Source organism: Mercurialis annua, linkage group LG6, assembly GCF_937616625.2.
Source record: "Mercurialis annua linkage group LG6, ddMerAnnu1.2, whole genome shotgun sequence".
NCBI lineage: Eukaryota > Viridiplantae > Streptophyta > Magnoliopsida > Malpighiales > Euphorbiaceae > Mercurialis > Mercurialis annua.
The window spans coordinates 36156173-36169420 of NC_065575.1; the positions used below are offsets into that span (position 1 = coordinate 36156173).

At 29.9% G+C, this 13248-nt stretch overlaps 2 protein-coding genes across 2 annotated transcripts; one reads left to right on the forward strand and one right to left on the reverse strand.

Moving 5' to 3' along the window:
• Positions 1-8513: 8513 nt before the first annotated feature.
• On the forward strand, positions 8514-10188 carry LOC126653965 (transcription factor MYC1). The gene has a single exon (XM_050347971.2). It carries the CDS (start codon positions 8651-8653, stop codon positions 10025-10027), a length of 1377 nt encoding a protein of 458 aa, XP_050203928.1. The 5' UTR covers positions 8514-8650; the 3' UTR covers positions 10028-10188.
• A 2163-nt stretch (positions 10189-12351) lies between these two features.
• On the reverse strand, positions 12352-12804 carry LOC126687808 (uncharacterized). Its single transcript, XM_050382363.1, has one exon. The coding sequence runs from the start codon at positions 12802-12804 to the stop codon at positions 12352-12354; it is 453 nt and encodes a 150-aa protein (XP_050238320.1).
• Between the last annotated feature and the right edge of the window lie 444 nt (positions 12805-13248).

The following is a 13248-nucleotide window of genomic DNA, read 5'->3' on the forward strand; positions in this document are numbered from 1 at the left end:
AACCGTTTACAGAAATAAAAATAAAAGATCGTATTGTTTATTTTTCAAATATAACAGATTAAGATGAGAATTATAATATAAAGGATGATTTTATAGTAATTTGCACTTTATTAATTTGGGAGGTAGGAAATTTGTTTTTTTGTCAAAAAAACAAGAATTTTGGAAAGAATGGAGCCCGCAAAGCAACTGTAGTCCGTACTCTGTAGCAATAATCATCAGTATTCAGTGACTCAGTCTTGGCTTAAGAATCACGTGTCAATACGGTGGGGTCATTGCGGGTCCCACATCACCCGCAGCAGCGTAAACAACGACGAACAAAGGGTCAATACGCCCCCTAAATTTGTGTCACGGGGTCATCTAACCTAATTTATACTTTTTTGAGCAAATAACCCCAAAACTCTTCATTTTCGGGTCAAATAACCCCATAATTATATTTTTAAAACGCGTAAAATACAAATTGGAGGTGAGGGATACAAAAAAATAATTACATACTTCCCTAATTGTTGCGATAAAATTATCCTAAATCTGTTTTTTAAAATAAAATATAAATTATGGGGTTATTTGACCCAAAAATGAAGAGTTTTGGGGTTAGTTGCTCAAAAAAGTATAAATTGGGATAGATGATCCCGTGTCACAAGTTCAGGGGGCGCGTTGACCCTTTATTCAAACAACAACCGTTACATATATAGTTCAAATTATATTAGTCGTAAGCCTGCACATTTGCGCAGAATCAGATTAATATTTAATTAAAAATATTATTTAATTTCAAATATTAACACAAACATGTCAAAGAAAATATAATTTACAAACTAATATTTTCTTTTAATATTTTAGTAATAAATTATTTTAAAATATTGATATTTGTTATATATTTTATATGTTATATATTGTTTGTGTTGAAATTTAGTTTTCTCGTCTCCTTTAACTTTTTTTATATTTTCTCACAAATTTGTATGCAGTTTTTTATTTTAATTTAATGAAATATGAATTGAATATCATAATATTTTATATCTTAGGGTATTCATCAAATATGTTTATGTGAAATGATTATTTTGCAATTGTTAATAAATTTGATGTTCTTTTTCTATTATAAATGTGCGTAATAGTTATATTTTCAATTATATATATTTTTTATTTAATTGTTACATAATTTAAAATTTTATTGGACATTATAATTTGATGTTTTAAGTAAAATAAAATATATTTTTTTTCATTTTTTTTCCTTTTCTAGTTGTCTCTTTTATTCTTTTAATTTAACTTTTTTTATGTATAATATTTTATTCGACCATTATCAAGTCATATGAGATTATCAGTTTTATATCCATAAAAATTCTTTTTGTGGTGAAGAGCTGGACTGAACACTCAAAAATAAATCAAATAAAATATATTTTGAGAATTTTAAAATTGATTAAGAATGGCTTAAAAATTGTGTAGATGCAAGTTTTTCTATAATTAAAATTAAGAAAATAAATGTAAATATCTATTGCTTAGATGATATTAATAAAAAAAGATATTTGATAAAATTTGATACAAAGTAGATAACTATCTCATAAAATATAATTAAATTGTAGTACATAATAATTTAACAATAAAGAATAATAAGTAATTATATAAAACGTATATTAAAAAGTTGCAAATACTGATTTTTTTTTAAAAATTCAACTTTCTATATGATATTGCAAAACTAAAAATGAAATGAGAATTTACTTGAAAAATGCATAGTTGATAATAAGCAAAGAAAGGTTATATTTTCAACAGATTCAATTAGTTAAATCAGTTTACTCAAAAAGATGTTCTATTTCATTAGTTTAATTATTTTTTTAGTTTTTTTTTTTTTTGAGAATTCATCAAACTTCATTAATCAAATATGAAACAGTTACATTTGTAAGAAATTCAGGAAAATTCAAAAATTAAACCCGATGACCTGACATGGAACGGACAACATGCTGTCTGATTCGCAGATCTACTTACGAAAATAAAAAATAAATTATCTAACTGTTTCGTCAATAAAGTGCCGTCTTCGCTCAATCTTCACCATCACCTGCAAACTGATTTATGAAATCATAAACTACAGCTGTGACATCACATACAACCAACACATGAACACCTTTTTAAAAATATATTAAAAATATTTAATTAATATATTATAAATATTATATATATTATATATTTTTAAAAAGATAAGTATTAAATATTTTAGATTTATTAATATCGATATTTAATAAAAAAATTATTTTTAAATTTTTAAATTTAAATATTTGTTAGTTTTATTAATTTATAATTAAAATGATCCATATTATTAAATTTTTAACCGTTTTAATATACGAATATTTGACTGATCCGTATTTTTTAATTATATAATTGAAATGCATTGTTTATGAATTTAGTTATTGAAAATTTCATCATTTCAAATACTCTCTATGATTTTGATTTTCAAAATTTATTGTTTTCAAATTTACTTAATGATAATTATTATTGTTCAAGTATACAATAAATAGGAAGTAGATACATGTTTGAGAGTTCTTCGTTGTTATGAGTTGATCTCGGGCCTTCAAATCAACTTCAAAAAGTCTTCTTTAATTCGCATTAATGTGGATAACTCTTCTTTGAATTCGACAGCTGCTATTTTGAGTTGTAAAATAGAAACCTTTCCAATCACGTATTTAGGGCTTCCTTTGTCTCTCAACAAAGTTAAGGTAAAGTCATGGAATCTGTTATTCATAATGTTTCATCTCAGTTGTCAACTTGGCGAGGTAATCTTTTATCTCATGCAGGCATGCTTATTTTAATTAAGACGGTTCTTCGTAGTATGTCATCTACTACATGTGTGTTCCCTTAACATTTCTCAATCCGTTTTCCAAAGACTTGAAAAAGCTATGGGATATTTTTTGTGGGGTGGTACTTCGGATGGTACTTATTTTCGCAAAGTTGTTTGGTCGGTGGTTTGTTTGCCTTTTTTGGATGGTGGTCTTAATATTACTCCCTTTCGTTTGAAAAATTATTGTTTGCTTTACAAATGAATTTGAAAACTTATGAATGTGGATACTTGTTCTCTATGATTCTCAGTGATTTCAAATAGCCTGGACGTTTATTTATTGTTTGATCTCTTATCCGCAAATCACCTGCAGTTGTCTCATATTTGGCGTTGAATTGTTTCTGCGTGTATTAACAACTCGATTTCTTGGGAGGTCTTCATTTCTCAAATCACAGCAAAGGTGGGAAATTGTTTTAGAACCATAATTTGGTTAAGACAAAAAAACATGATAGTTTCTGCTGCTTTTGTTGGGAATCATCTTGAACAACAGCTCTTAGGTCCATGATCTGTGCATTGGCGAAGAAGCAAAGCCGCTTCGTTTGCAGTAGCTGGTCACGAAAGTTCAGTTGTAATGTGACCAGTGATATAGATTGGTTTGACAGCAGTCTAAAGTTTATTCTTATACTTCAATGTTTTGCTTGCTAAAGGAGAAAATGGATGCTTCTGAAGGATTAGGGAGGGGAATGAATTTATTTAGATTATATGGGCAATAAAGCTTCCACATCGAGTTCAATTATTTCATTGGCTTTTAACTCGAGACAAAATTTCTTCAAACGTAGCTTTGGAGCGTAGGGGAATCATTTTGGAGAAGAACAACAACTGTTTATTATATTTGCAGGCGGAGACAGCTGCTCATATTTTGCTTCATTGTGTATTTTTTTGGCGTACTTGGTCGTACGTTATGAATTTGAGTAATAACACTTGGGTTTTACCTTTCCCTATCGAGCATTTTTATAGACAATAGTCTAGTCTTTGCATGAAAAAAATACAAGACTCCTTGTAATTTGATCTGATTCTTTATCAACTAGTTTTTATGGAAAGATAACAATAAATACATCTTCAAGTTCAAGACTGGCAGGATTGACACTCTCATTTTTTATGCATTAGCAAGGCGGTCTTATTTTAAAATTCTTTTATCCGTTTTTTCATTTTTCAAGTTTGGATGTCCTTAAAAGTCTAGATCATTTTTATATCTAATTATAATTGTATTTATCTTTTTATCATCCACACATTGTGGATAAGTTAATACAAATATCATTTATTAAAAAAATGATATAGCCTCAAAAATACTGCTGAGAGAATCTGGACCTTTAAAGTTGATTAACCGAGTATGATTACATTCAATATTGACAAAAATTATGCAAAAGGGTGTTGTGTACAAAAATTTATCTAATTACGTTAAAGGATTCACGTGACCTTGAACTAGATCAGCAATGTATAATGTATAAGGTTTTCAGTATCCATTAAACCCCATTTCTCATCTTATATGGTATTAAATTTAACATATTATGAGTTAGTTTGACAAAATTCTTAATTTCTTATAATTGCACAGTACATATATATGAGCATTGTTGTCAAATCCAAATCGGACCGGACGGTTTACCTAGGAAAACCGAGCACCGGTTAGGTTATTGGTTTGGGCTGCACTAATAATTCCTATATTTAAAAAACCGTTATTTTCTAATCAAATCAGTCGGGTAACCGTTAATTTTCAACTGTTAAACCGATAAACCTGAGTCCGGTTCAATCAGATAATCAAAAGTCTTCACATATTCTTAATAAAAAAAATAACACTTCCATGTTGTAGGTCGAACACAACATCACTTGGAATTACATATTGCATTTAATACCATCAAACTATAGCATCTTATATGTTCAAGTTTCATTTATATATACTAGTTTCGCATTACGTGCTATGCACGTGGCCCGTAACATAACTCGTCAATAAACATATTAGTAAGTTTATTATAATTATATCAATTTTTTTATTTATATTTAATATTAAATTAATTAAGAATTTTTGTAAAAGTAAATATAATATATTCGGTTATCAATTTTTTTTTTCATACTGAATTTATTCTTGTTTTGGTTTTATAATAACTATAATTAAATAATTAACTTAATTTTATTAATAATATCTTTAAAAATAATAAGATAGAAATTTAAATAATATTATATTGACCAAATACAGTATTTTAATTTTATAATTCAATCAAATTAAAAGATAGGTATTCATACTAATTTGGAGACAATTTAGTTATTATTTACATACTAAAAACTAAATTGAAGATAATTTAGCTACTATTCTAATTAGGACTTTAATTACAATAGTGATTAATTAAATACTAACTAATTAGTTAATGACTATAAAACTTTTATTTAGTAGTGAACTGAAAAAGATTATTCAGTAAAATTATTACAAAAGTAGTTAGCTTTTTCTTTTTCTTCTATTTTTATTTTTACATTTACTTTTAAATTTTAGTTAGTATAACTATTTTACCATATCCATGGCAGGCACTCATTATTTTGAATTCAGCTAATTATGTTAAAAAAACACTATTGTTTAATATGTTTCGAATTTTATAAAGGTGGAAATCCTGCAATTCTTTTAATTTATAGCATTAATTTATAATTAAAAATATATTGTTATTGGAGTAGAGTTCTAATTAGAACACTATTAATTGTTTAATATATTAAGGAATTGATAGAGGTGGGAATCTTGCAAATGTTCCATTGAAAAAAAAGGAACATTTATTATTAAATTAATTAAACAAATTAATATTTATTTGTTTATGTGTTGTTATTTAATTTAGCATCATAATTTATCAACTTTTGGACTCTTAAAAATAAGAATTTAAATCTGATTAGGAATATTATTAAGACAATAAAAGTTAAATCTAAACTAAAACTCTTAATATAATTAGGTTAAATTTTTATAATATATAGAATGCTTCACCTATAAAATTTATTATTCTCTACTCTATATAACTATTATTCGTTTCATCTATTGCATTTAAAATACAATGTCGTCGTTTTCCGTTCTTCAATTAAAATATTATTATTTCCTCTCTGTAACCTATGAGCTGTTCACATAAATAATTGATAAATAGAATAAAATATCGTCTAGCTAATTTAATATTAATTATAATATAATTATAATAAATTTAACTAATAGAATAAATTATAAATAAATATTATTGATGTCAATTAATTTAAAAAATTAATTGAAGTATTTCATTATTACTAAAAAAACTCTAATTGATCTAACACTGATTATAAATAACATAAATTTGTATAATTATAATAAATTAAACTAATACATAAATTGACGAGTTACACCACGTGCCACGTGCGTAGCACGTAATGTGAAACTAGTGTATATAAAGTTGGTTTTCTATTTTTTCCTGTTTCGCATAAAATTATATTAATAATTATTAAATATGATATTATTTTTAAATTCCGGTTTAACCCCGCAGGTTCAATTTCGGTTGAACCTCTGATATTGTTAAGTTATTGAAAATATAAAAATGAGAGTTTGGGAAAGGAGACATATAAATGAAAATTTATCTATATCTATACTATATATAAAAGCACGGATGGGGGGAGGGGGGATAGGCAAATTTACCGAACAATCCTTTCTAATTTATTAAAAATAAAGGTTTTATAGTCATTCATTGTTTAATTAATTACCCAATATATATCATAATTAGAGTTCTGATTAAAATAAAATTGTATTGAATAACTTTGATCTTCTATAAACTACGGGCTTTTTACAGGCTTTTGGTTAATTCTTGGCCATTTATGCTAATCGCTTCTCTTAAACTGATTTATTTGACAGTTCTGATTATACCCGAAAATTGTGTTGATGCTGAGAGGTGCTACTAAACTTATTTTTCTGTCCAGATTTTTTTTCTTGAAGTTAATCTGCTCTTACCTTGGCTAGAGGAAAGCTCATGGTTCATCAAAGTTTTTAATGTTGATCGAGATCAACCACTTGATTAAGGTGCTCACATGGCTGGTCAGTGGTCATACATAGTTGTTTTATTGATTTTGTTTAGGCCTTCTTTATATTTTCTTTTAGCTTTAGTTGTGCATGATTTTCTGGTTAAAAAAAATTACTAAATCTAATCTAATTTGATTTAATTTGATTTGAATAAAAACACATAAAATCCTAACAAAATTGATCCATGGTTATCAATATGCACAATATCTTTTATATATGACACAATGAATTAGAATATTAGGTTTTAGTTTGAGCCTTTTCATGGCTAATTTTTCATATAAATCTATGTCAACATCTATTCATTTGGGTAGAATTGTATTATTTGTAATTTACGTTCTTTTATTATGTGCCCTAATCCATAAAAGTGGAAGATAGCTATTTTTTTTTTGGTTAAATTGGAAGATATCTATTTAAGATAAAAGAAAGAGTAACTATATTAAAATTTGCTAAGAAGTAGCCAATAACTGTTTAAGATATAAAAAAAGATTAATTCAGTAAACAAGAATTTAACTATATATAATTAATTTATTTAATTTTTTAAAAATAGATCCTAATTAGAATTTAATTTGAATAAAAATAAATAAAAGGTATGATTATCCAAAAACTAAAACTTAATTTATTCTATAATATGAACTTAACTAATTTAGTATTGATTATTAAAATTTATATATTAATTATAAATAAAATTAACTGATATATTTGCATTAAATCTAATTAATATATAAATCGACAAGTTACGTTACGAGGCACGTGCGTAGCACGTAATGCGAAACTAGTTAATAAAAAAGAGTGAATTTTTAACAATTAGTTCAAGCATAAAAGAAGATATTGGCCTCATTAACAGAAAAAATATTTTTTTTTACTGTGGTAGAATCTAGTTACATTAGTAGTTAGTAGTTAAACTTCCATTTTAATTTGGCCTTAAACACTGGCCCTACTGAGATTCGAAATCGAGATCTCAGAAATGCACTGTAGCGCCTTAACCACTTGGACTAGGCCTCACTGGCAACAGAAAAAATACTTTAGTGAACCTTATTCGCCATATAAAATTATGAACCATCTATTAAATATATGACACATGGTGTTATTAAATACAATTAACCAATCAATAAATATTTTATTAATTAGTGATAATTTATATAAAATTAAATGCTTTTTATTAATTGAATATAACGTCATGCGTCATATAATATATGGATAGTTTATAATTCTACATGTCGAATTAGGTTCAACAGTAAAAGAGTCATTAATGTAAGTAGCCCTCAATAAATGATCAAAGTAGCAATTTGCCCTCTCAACTTTTAAGCAATGAGCAATTAACACATAAATTAATTTTGTGGGCAAATAAATACACGGATTTGGTAATTATAGGCAATTAGCCTCATTTTGACAAATTAACTTACAAGTTAAAGGGGTAAATTGTCAATTGAAGGAACAATTAGCTTCCAAATTGAGGGGACAAATTGTCAAAATGGGGCTAATTGCCCATAATCACCAAATTTATATACTAATTTATCCACAAAGTTAATTTATTTTAATTTCTCATTATATATTGCTAGTTAATTCCTTTATAAATTTGTTTGTCCAAAATATAATTGACATCTGGAACTAATTTATAAATACATAAATTCATTTTAAAAAATTATAATATTATCCATATACTATGATTTTCATTTCTGAACTTGTGTATATATCTATGAACATTACAATTCTAAAATACATCTTCATCCCTGCTTCGTGGGTAGCAAAATATCCGTCCTCATTTTTGTTTCTCTTCTTAAATTGTCACCAACGTCGCTTTCTTTATCTACTGCAGAAATTAACCAGAATCAATGGACATGGATGATCTCATAATATCTCCATCTTCATCTTCTTCACTTGTTTCCCCATCCCATGAAACTCCACTTACGCTCCAGCGAAGGCTTCAGCTGATGCTTCAAAGCCAGCCTGACTGGTGGGCTTACGCTATCTTTTGGCAAACATCAACCGATGACAATGGCCGTATCTTCTTGTCATGGCGAGATGGTCATTTTCAGGGCACGAAAGACAAGTCACCAAAGCCATCCACCGTCAACAACCCCATGCAACATCGGAGTCACTACCTCGATGCGCCGGTGATGGACGGCAGTGATGCAAATGACGCTGAGTGGTTCTATGTGATGTCCCTCACTCGATCTTTCTCCGCCGGAGACGGTGTTCCTGGGAAGGCTTTCAGTACTGGTTCGTTGGTGTGGTTGACCGGTCGTCAAGAGTTGCAGTTTTATAACTGTGAACGAGCTAAGGAAGCACAAATGCATGGGATTCAGACGTTTGTGTGCATACCAACATGTGATGGAGTTCTTGAGTTGGGATCGTCTGATCTCATCAGAGAAAATTGGGGTTTGGTTCAACAGGCTAAATCTCTGTTTGGATCGGACCAGGTTCCCAACTCACCGATTCACTTACTCGACATGAACATCTCTTTTGCTGATATAGGCATAATTGCAGGTACATCTGATAATGGTAAACCTCAAGAAAATGGTAAAAGCAAGAAAGAGATTTACGTTGACTCGGAGCATTCCGACTCAGACTGTCGACTACGAGCCGCTCCGGCGATAAAGATCCCGAAGAAACGAGGGAGAAAACCAGGAGGAGTCCGAGACGTTCCGGTCAACCACGTCGAGGCCGAAAGGCAGCGACGGGAGAAGCTCAACAACCGGTTCTACGCCTTGCGAGCGGTGGTTCCGAACGTGTCAAAAATGGACAAAGCATCACTATTATCTGATGCTGTGTTCTACATCAATGAGTTGAAGTCCAAGGTTGATGAATTGGAAACTCGGATTCATAAAGATTCATCCAAAAGGGTCAAACTAGAAGCTGTGGGTGATAATAACACAGACAACCAAAGCACAACAACTTCTGTTCATCAGGCTAGGGCTAAAAATAATAGTAACTCTGGGAGTACCACCAGTTCTACTGTGTTTTTGTTCGAAGTTGAGGTGAAGATTTTAGGTAATGATGCGATGATTAGGGTTCAGTCTGAGAATGTTGATTATCCAGCTGCTAGGTTAATGAATGTGTTACGTGATCTTGAATTTCAAGTGCACCATGCTAGTGTTTCCACTGTTAATGAGGTTATCATGCTTCAAGATGTGGTCGTTAGGGTTCCTGATGGATTAAGAACTCAAGATGGTCTCAAAACTGCTCTTCTTCGAAGGTTACACCAATAATTCAGATCTTGCTGTATTAACAAACGAGCTATATCTCAAATGATATAAGTTCTGGATAGAAAACCGCTAGGTTAATATTAATAATTGCTGTATGTTTGCATTATTATCTTTGTTCTTTTATGGTGTTTTCAATCTTAAATTTCTTGCTGAATTTCGGAAAATATGTTATTGCTGTTCCCCATGTTTGAAGCAATTTGAAGAAGAACACAACCTTTAATTGGAGAAACTGAAAAAAGTCAGAAAAAATATGGCTGAAAAAGAATGCTATAGTTTCATGTGCATGTGGCCTGATTTAAGACCACACGATTTAAGACCAAAAGATTCTAAAAAAACAAAAAAATTAAACTTTATTACTATGACACATAAAAAATGAGTTCTAAAAATGAGACTTAGCCAAAAGTATCAATTTCTGATATTTTGTCTTGTGGACGATATAATATTGATGGAAGAAGAAATATATTGTACTGTAATTGAGGAATCTAGGGTCCCACCATCACAATGAATTGAAGCACGTGGTGTTTATGCATTTAATTAATACTCCCTCCGTGCCGTTTAAGAAAGGACAAATGAATTTTGCACAAAGATTAATAAAATAAGACAATATTCTATTTTGTCATGTCTACCCCTATTAATTAGTATAGTTTCTCCTAATAATAGTATAGATGTATTGTAAATTGAGTCGCATTTAATACATATTGGAATAATTAAAGGGATAAAAGTGGAAATTTAATATAAATTGGCACGGAAAACACGATATGACCTTCTTATATGGGACAAATAAAAATGGGATATGTCCCTTCTTAAACGGGACGGAGGGAGTATGTTTTAACATTAATAGTTTTAATTGACATGGCCAATCACTAATTGACAAATCTAATAGCTGTAATATATTTTACGAACAGGATTAGACTGATTGCACCTTTTAACAACTTTCTCATTTTCTTGTTAATGCGGACAATGTAAGGAATGACACGGTCCATGTGCAAATAGTACTGTCATTTCATTGATGGGAGGGACCAATCATTCCTTGACTTAGTGGTTATGGTTTAAGTTTCAAAATCAAATTCTTTAGCACATTATGGTGAGAAAGCACATTCTCATACATCCATTTTCTGGCAATTACCACAGGTTGACCATTTAACCTGTAATTTGAATGCTGCTATATTTCTAGCAAATCATTGTATTAGAATCGCCTGTATGGTGAGATATCATGATCGTAGATGCTTGAGGGCAAGAGCTCGTTCGATGCAAGGATTACAAGAGCCTTTTATGGCAGCAGCTCTCAATTTCAAAAAATCATTGTCTTGGGTTAAAAAGCTGACTTTGCACAATGTTCGTTTTAAAACAGATGCGCTACTTCTAGTTCAAGCTTTCTATTCTTCATTGGAGGACCGTTCTTCTGTTGGTTTGCTTGTCGAAAAGTGTAAAAATCTTTTTATGGACTATACTAATAGTTCATTGAATTATGTTAAGATCAGCGAATATGATGGCCGATACTCTTACTAGGGCGTCCAATTCTACGTCTGATGTTTTTATTTGGAAGTCGAATGTTCCAGATTTTTTATATTTCTCTTTATATTCAGATATTGTTTGCTAATTAATATAGTTTATCTTTCAAAAAAAAAATGGTATGGAGACTAAATTTGGATTTTACTATATAACGCTTCTATTTAATAGGTATCGCCCTTCTAAATTACATCTTTGCCCTTTTAACCAAAACATAATAATTTTTTCCCTCTCAACTTCATTCCAATTCCAAAATTATAATGACTGATTATGATTTCAATTCGCCGAAAAATGAGTATTAACATTTTAAAAAATCAGCCGAATATTTTTTTTAACGATTTTTTCAGGTGGGATGCACCCAGATTGCATCCCACCATATGGTAGAATGCATTGAATTGCATCCCACCATATGGTGGGACATTTTGAGATTGCATCCCACCATATGGGTGCGTCCTTATGAAATTCTTTGAAAAAAGAATTTAAAAATTAAGCAAAAAATTTCCTTGCCATCTCGTCTCTTCTTCGGTTAAATTTTGACATTTTCATCCGAAAATTTTGTTATCCGTTCTTCGTGTTTGAATGTGAGTTGAGAGGATTTGAATGTGAGTTTTAAAATTAGAAAAAGGTAAAAGGATATTTAGGTAAAAAGAGGGTGATACCTGGTAATTTAGGGGCGGTAAATAGTAGTCCATTTAAATTTTTACACCATACAATTATTTTAGTTGAATATATATATGTAAAATATTTTGTATAGTTAATAAAAAACGAAAAAAAATACTATTTTGTATAGTATTTTTTTAAGGTTAATCTTCATTATATCAATACGATAAATACAATGATGAGTATGAATCTGACTCCTCAATAAGCACGAGTGAGTCATTCCAGAATAAAATGATGAGATATGCAGAAGCAGTCATCGACAAGGGTTTTTTAGCCACCGAATGGGCTACCCAATTACAAGTGCGAGATACAAACTGAAACTTAATTTCCGAAAAATTAGAAACTAGGTTAAAAATATCTTCTAAGATAAGTCCGGCATCTCTGTCTTCGCTAGAGGAGGAATTTATTGCATTAATTAGAATCTGACAACCCCCTTCAAAGATCAATTTCTGATGATCCATCCGCAACAATTCCTCTATTGATGTCCGAAGTGTCAACGCCTCTATAGTAATTGAGACCAATATGCCAGGAAACCGTCGAGCTCCAGCCAAGATAATTGTACATGTATAATTACGAGCAACAAAACCAATAGATCCTATATGAGAATCCATATTTATTGCTCATCAAAATTTACTTTATAGAACTCTATCGGCGGCAGCAACCATATAGCTAATCAGCTCTTACACTGGAAGGAATGTTTCGCCTGTCTTCAAGTGTAGATCTTCCTTGTTTTGCCTTCATATACTTTTGTATTTGTTCAGTTACATTCATGATTATCAACTGAGTAGACCAATGACTTTGATGAAATACAACCTCATTTCGTGCTTTTCAAATGTTCCAGAATATATAAACACAAACTATAAAATCTTCTTTACTCCGCCTCAGTTACTGCAAATCATTGACTAAAGCCCTCCACCACTCAATCAAAGAACCATAAGGTAGTAATTCCGAGCGAACGCCAAACTTTGATTCAAACCAAACCTAGAATTTAATCAACATTAAAACAAGGAAACACAAGAATATTACATACACCTGGTGTTATAACGATGTCTCTC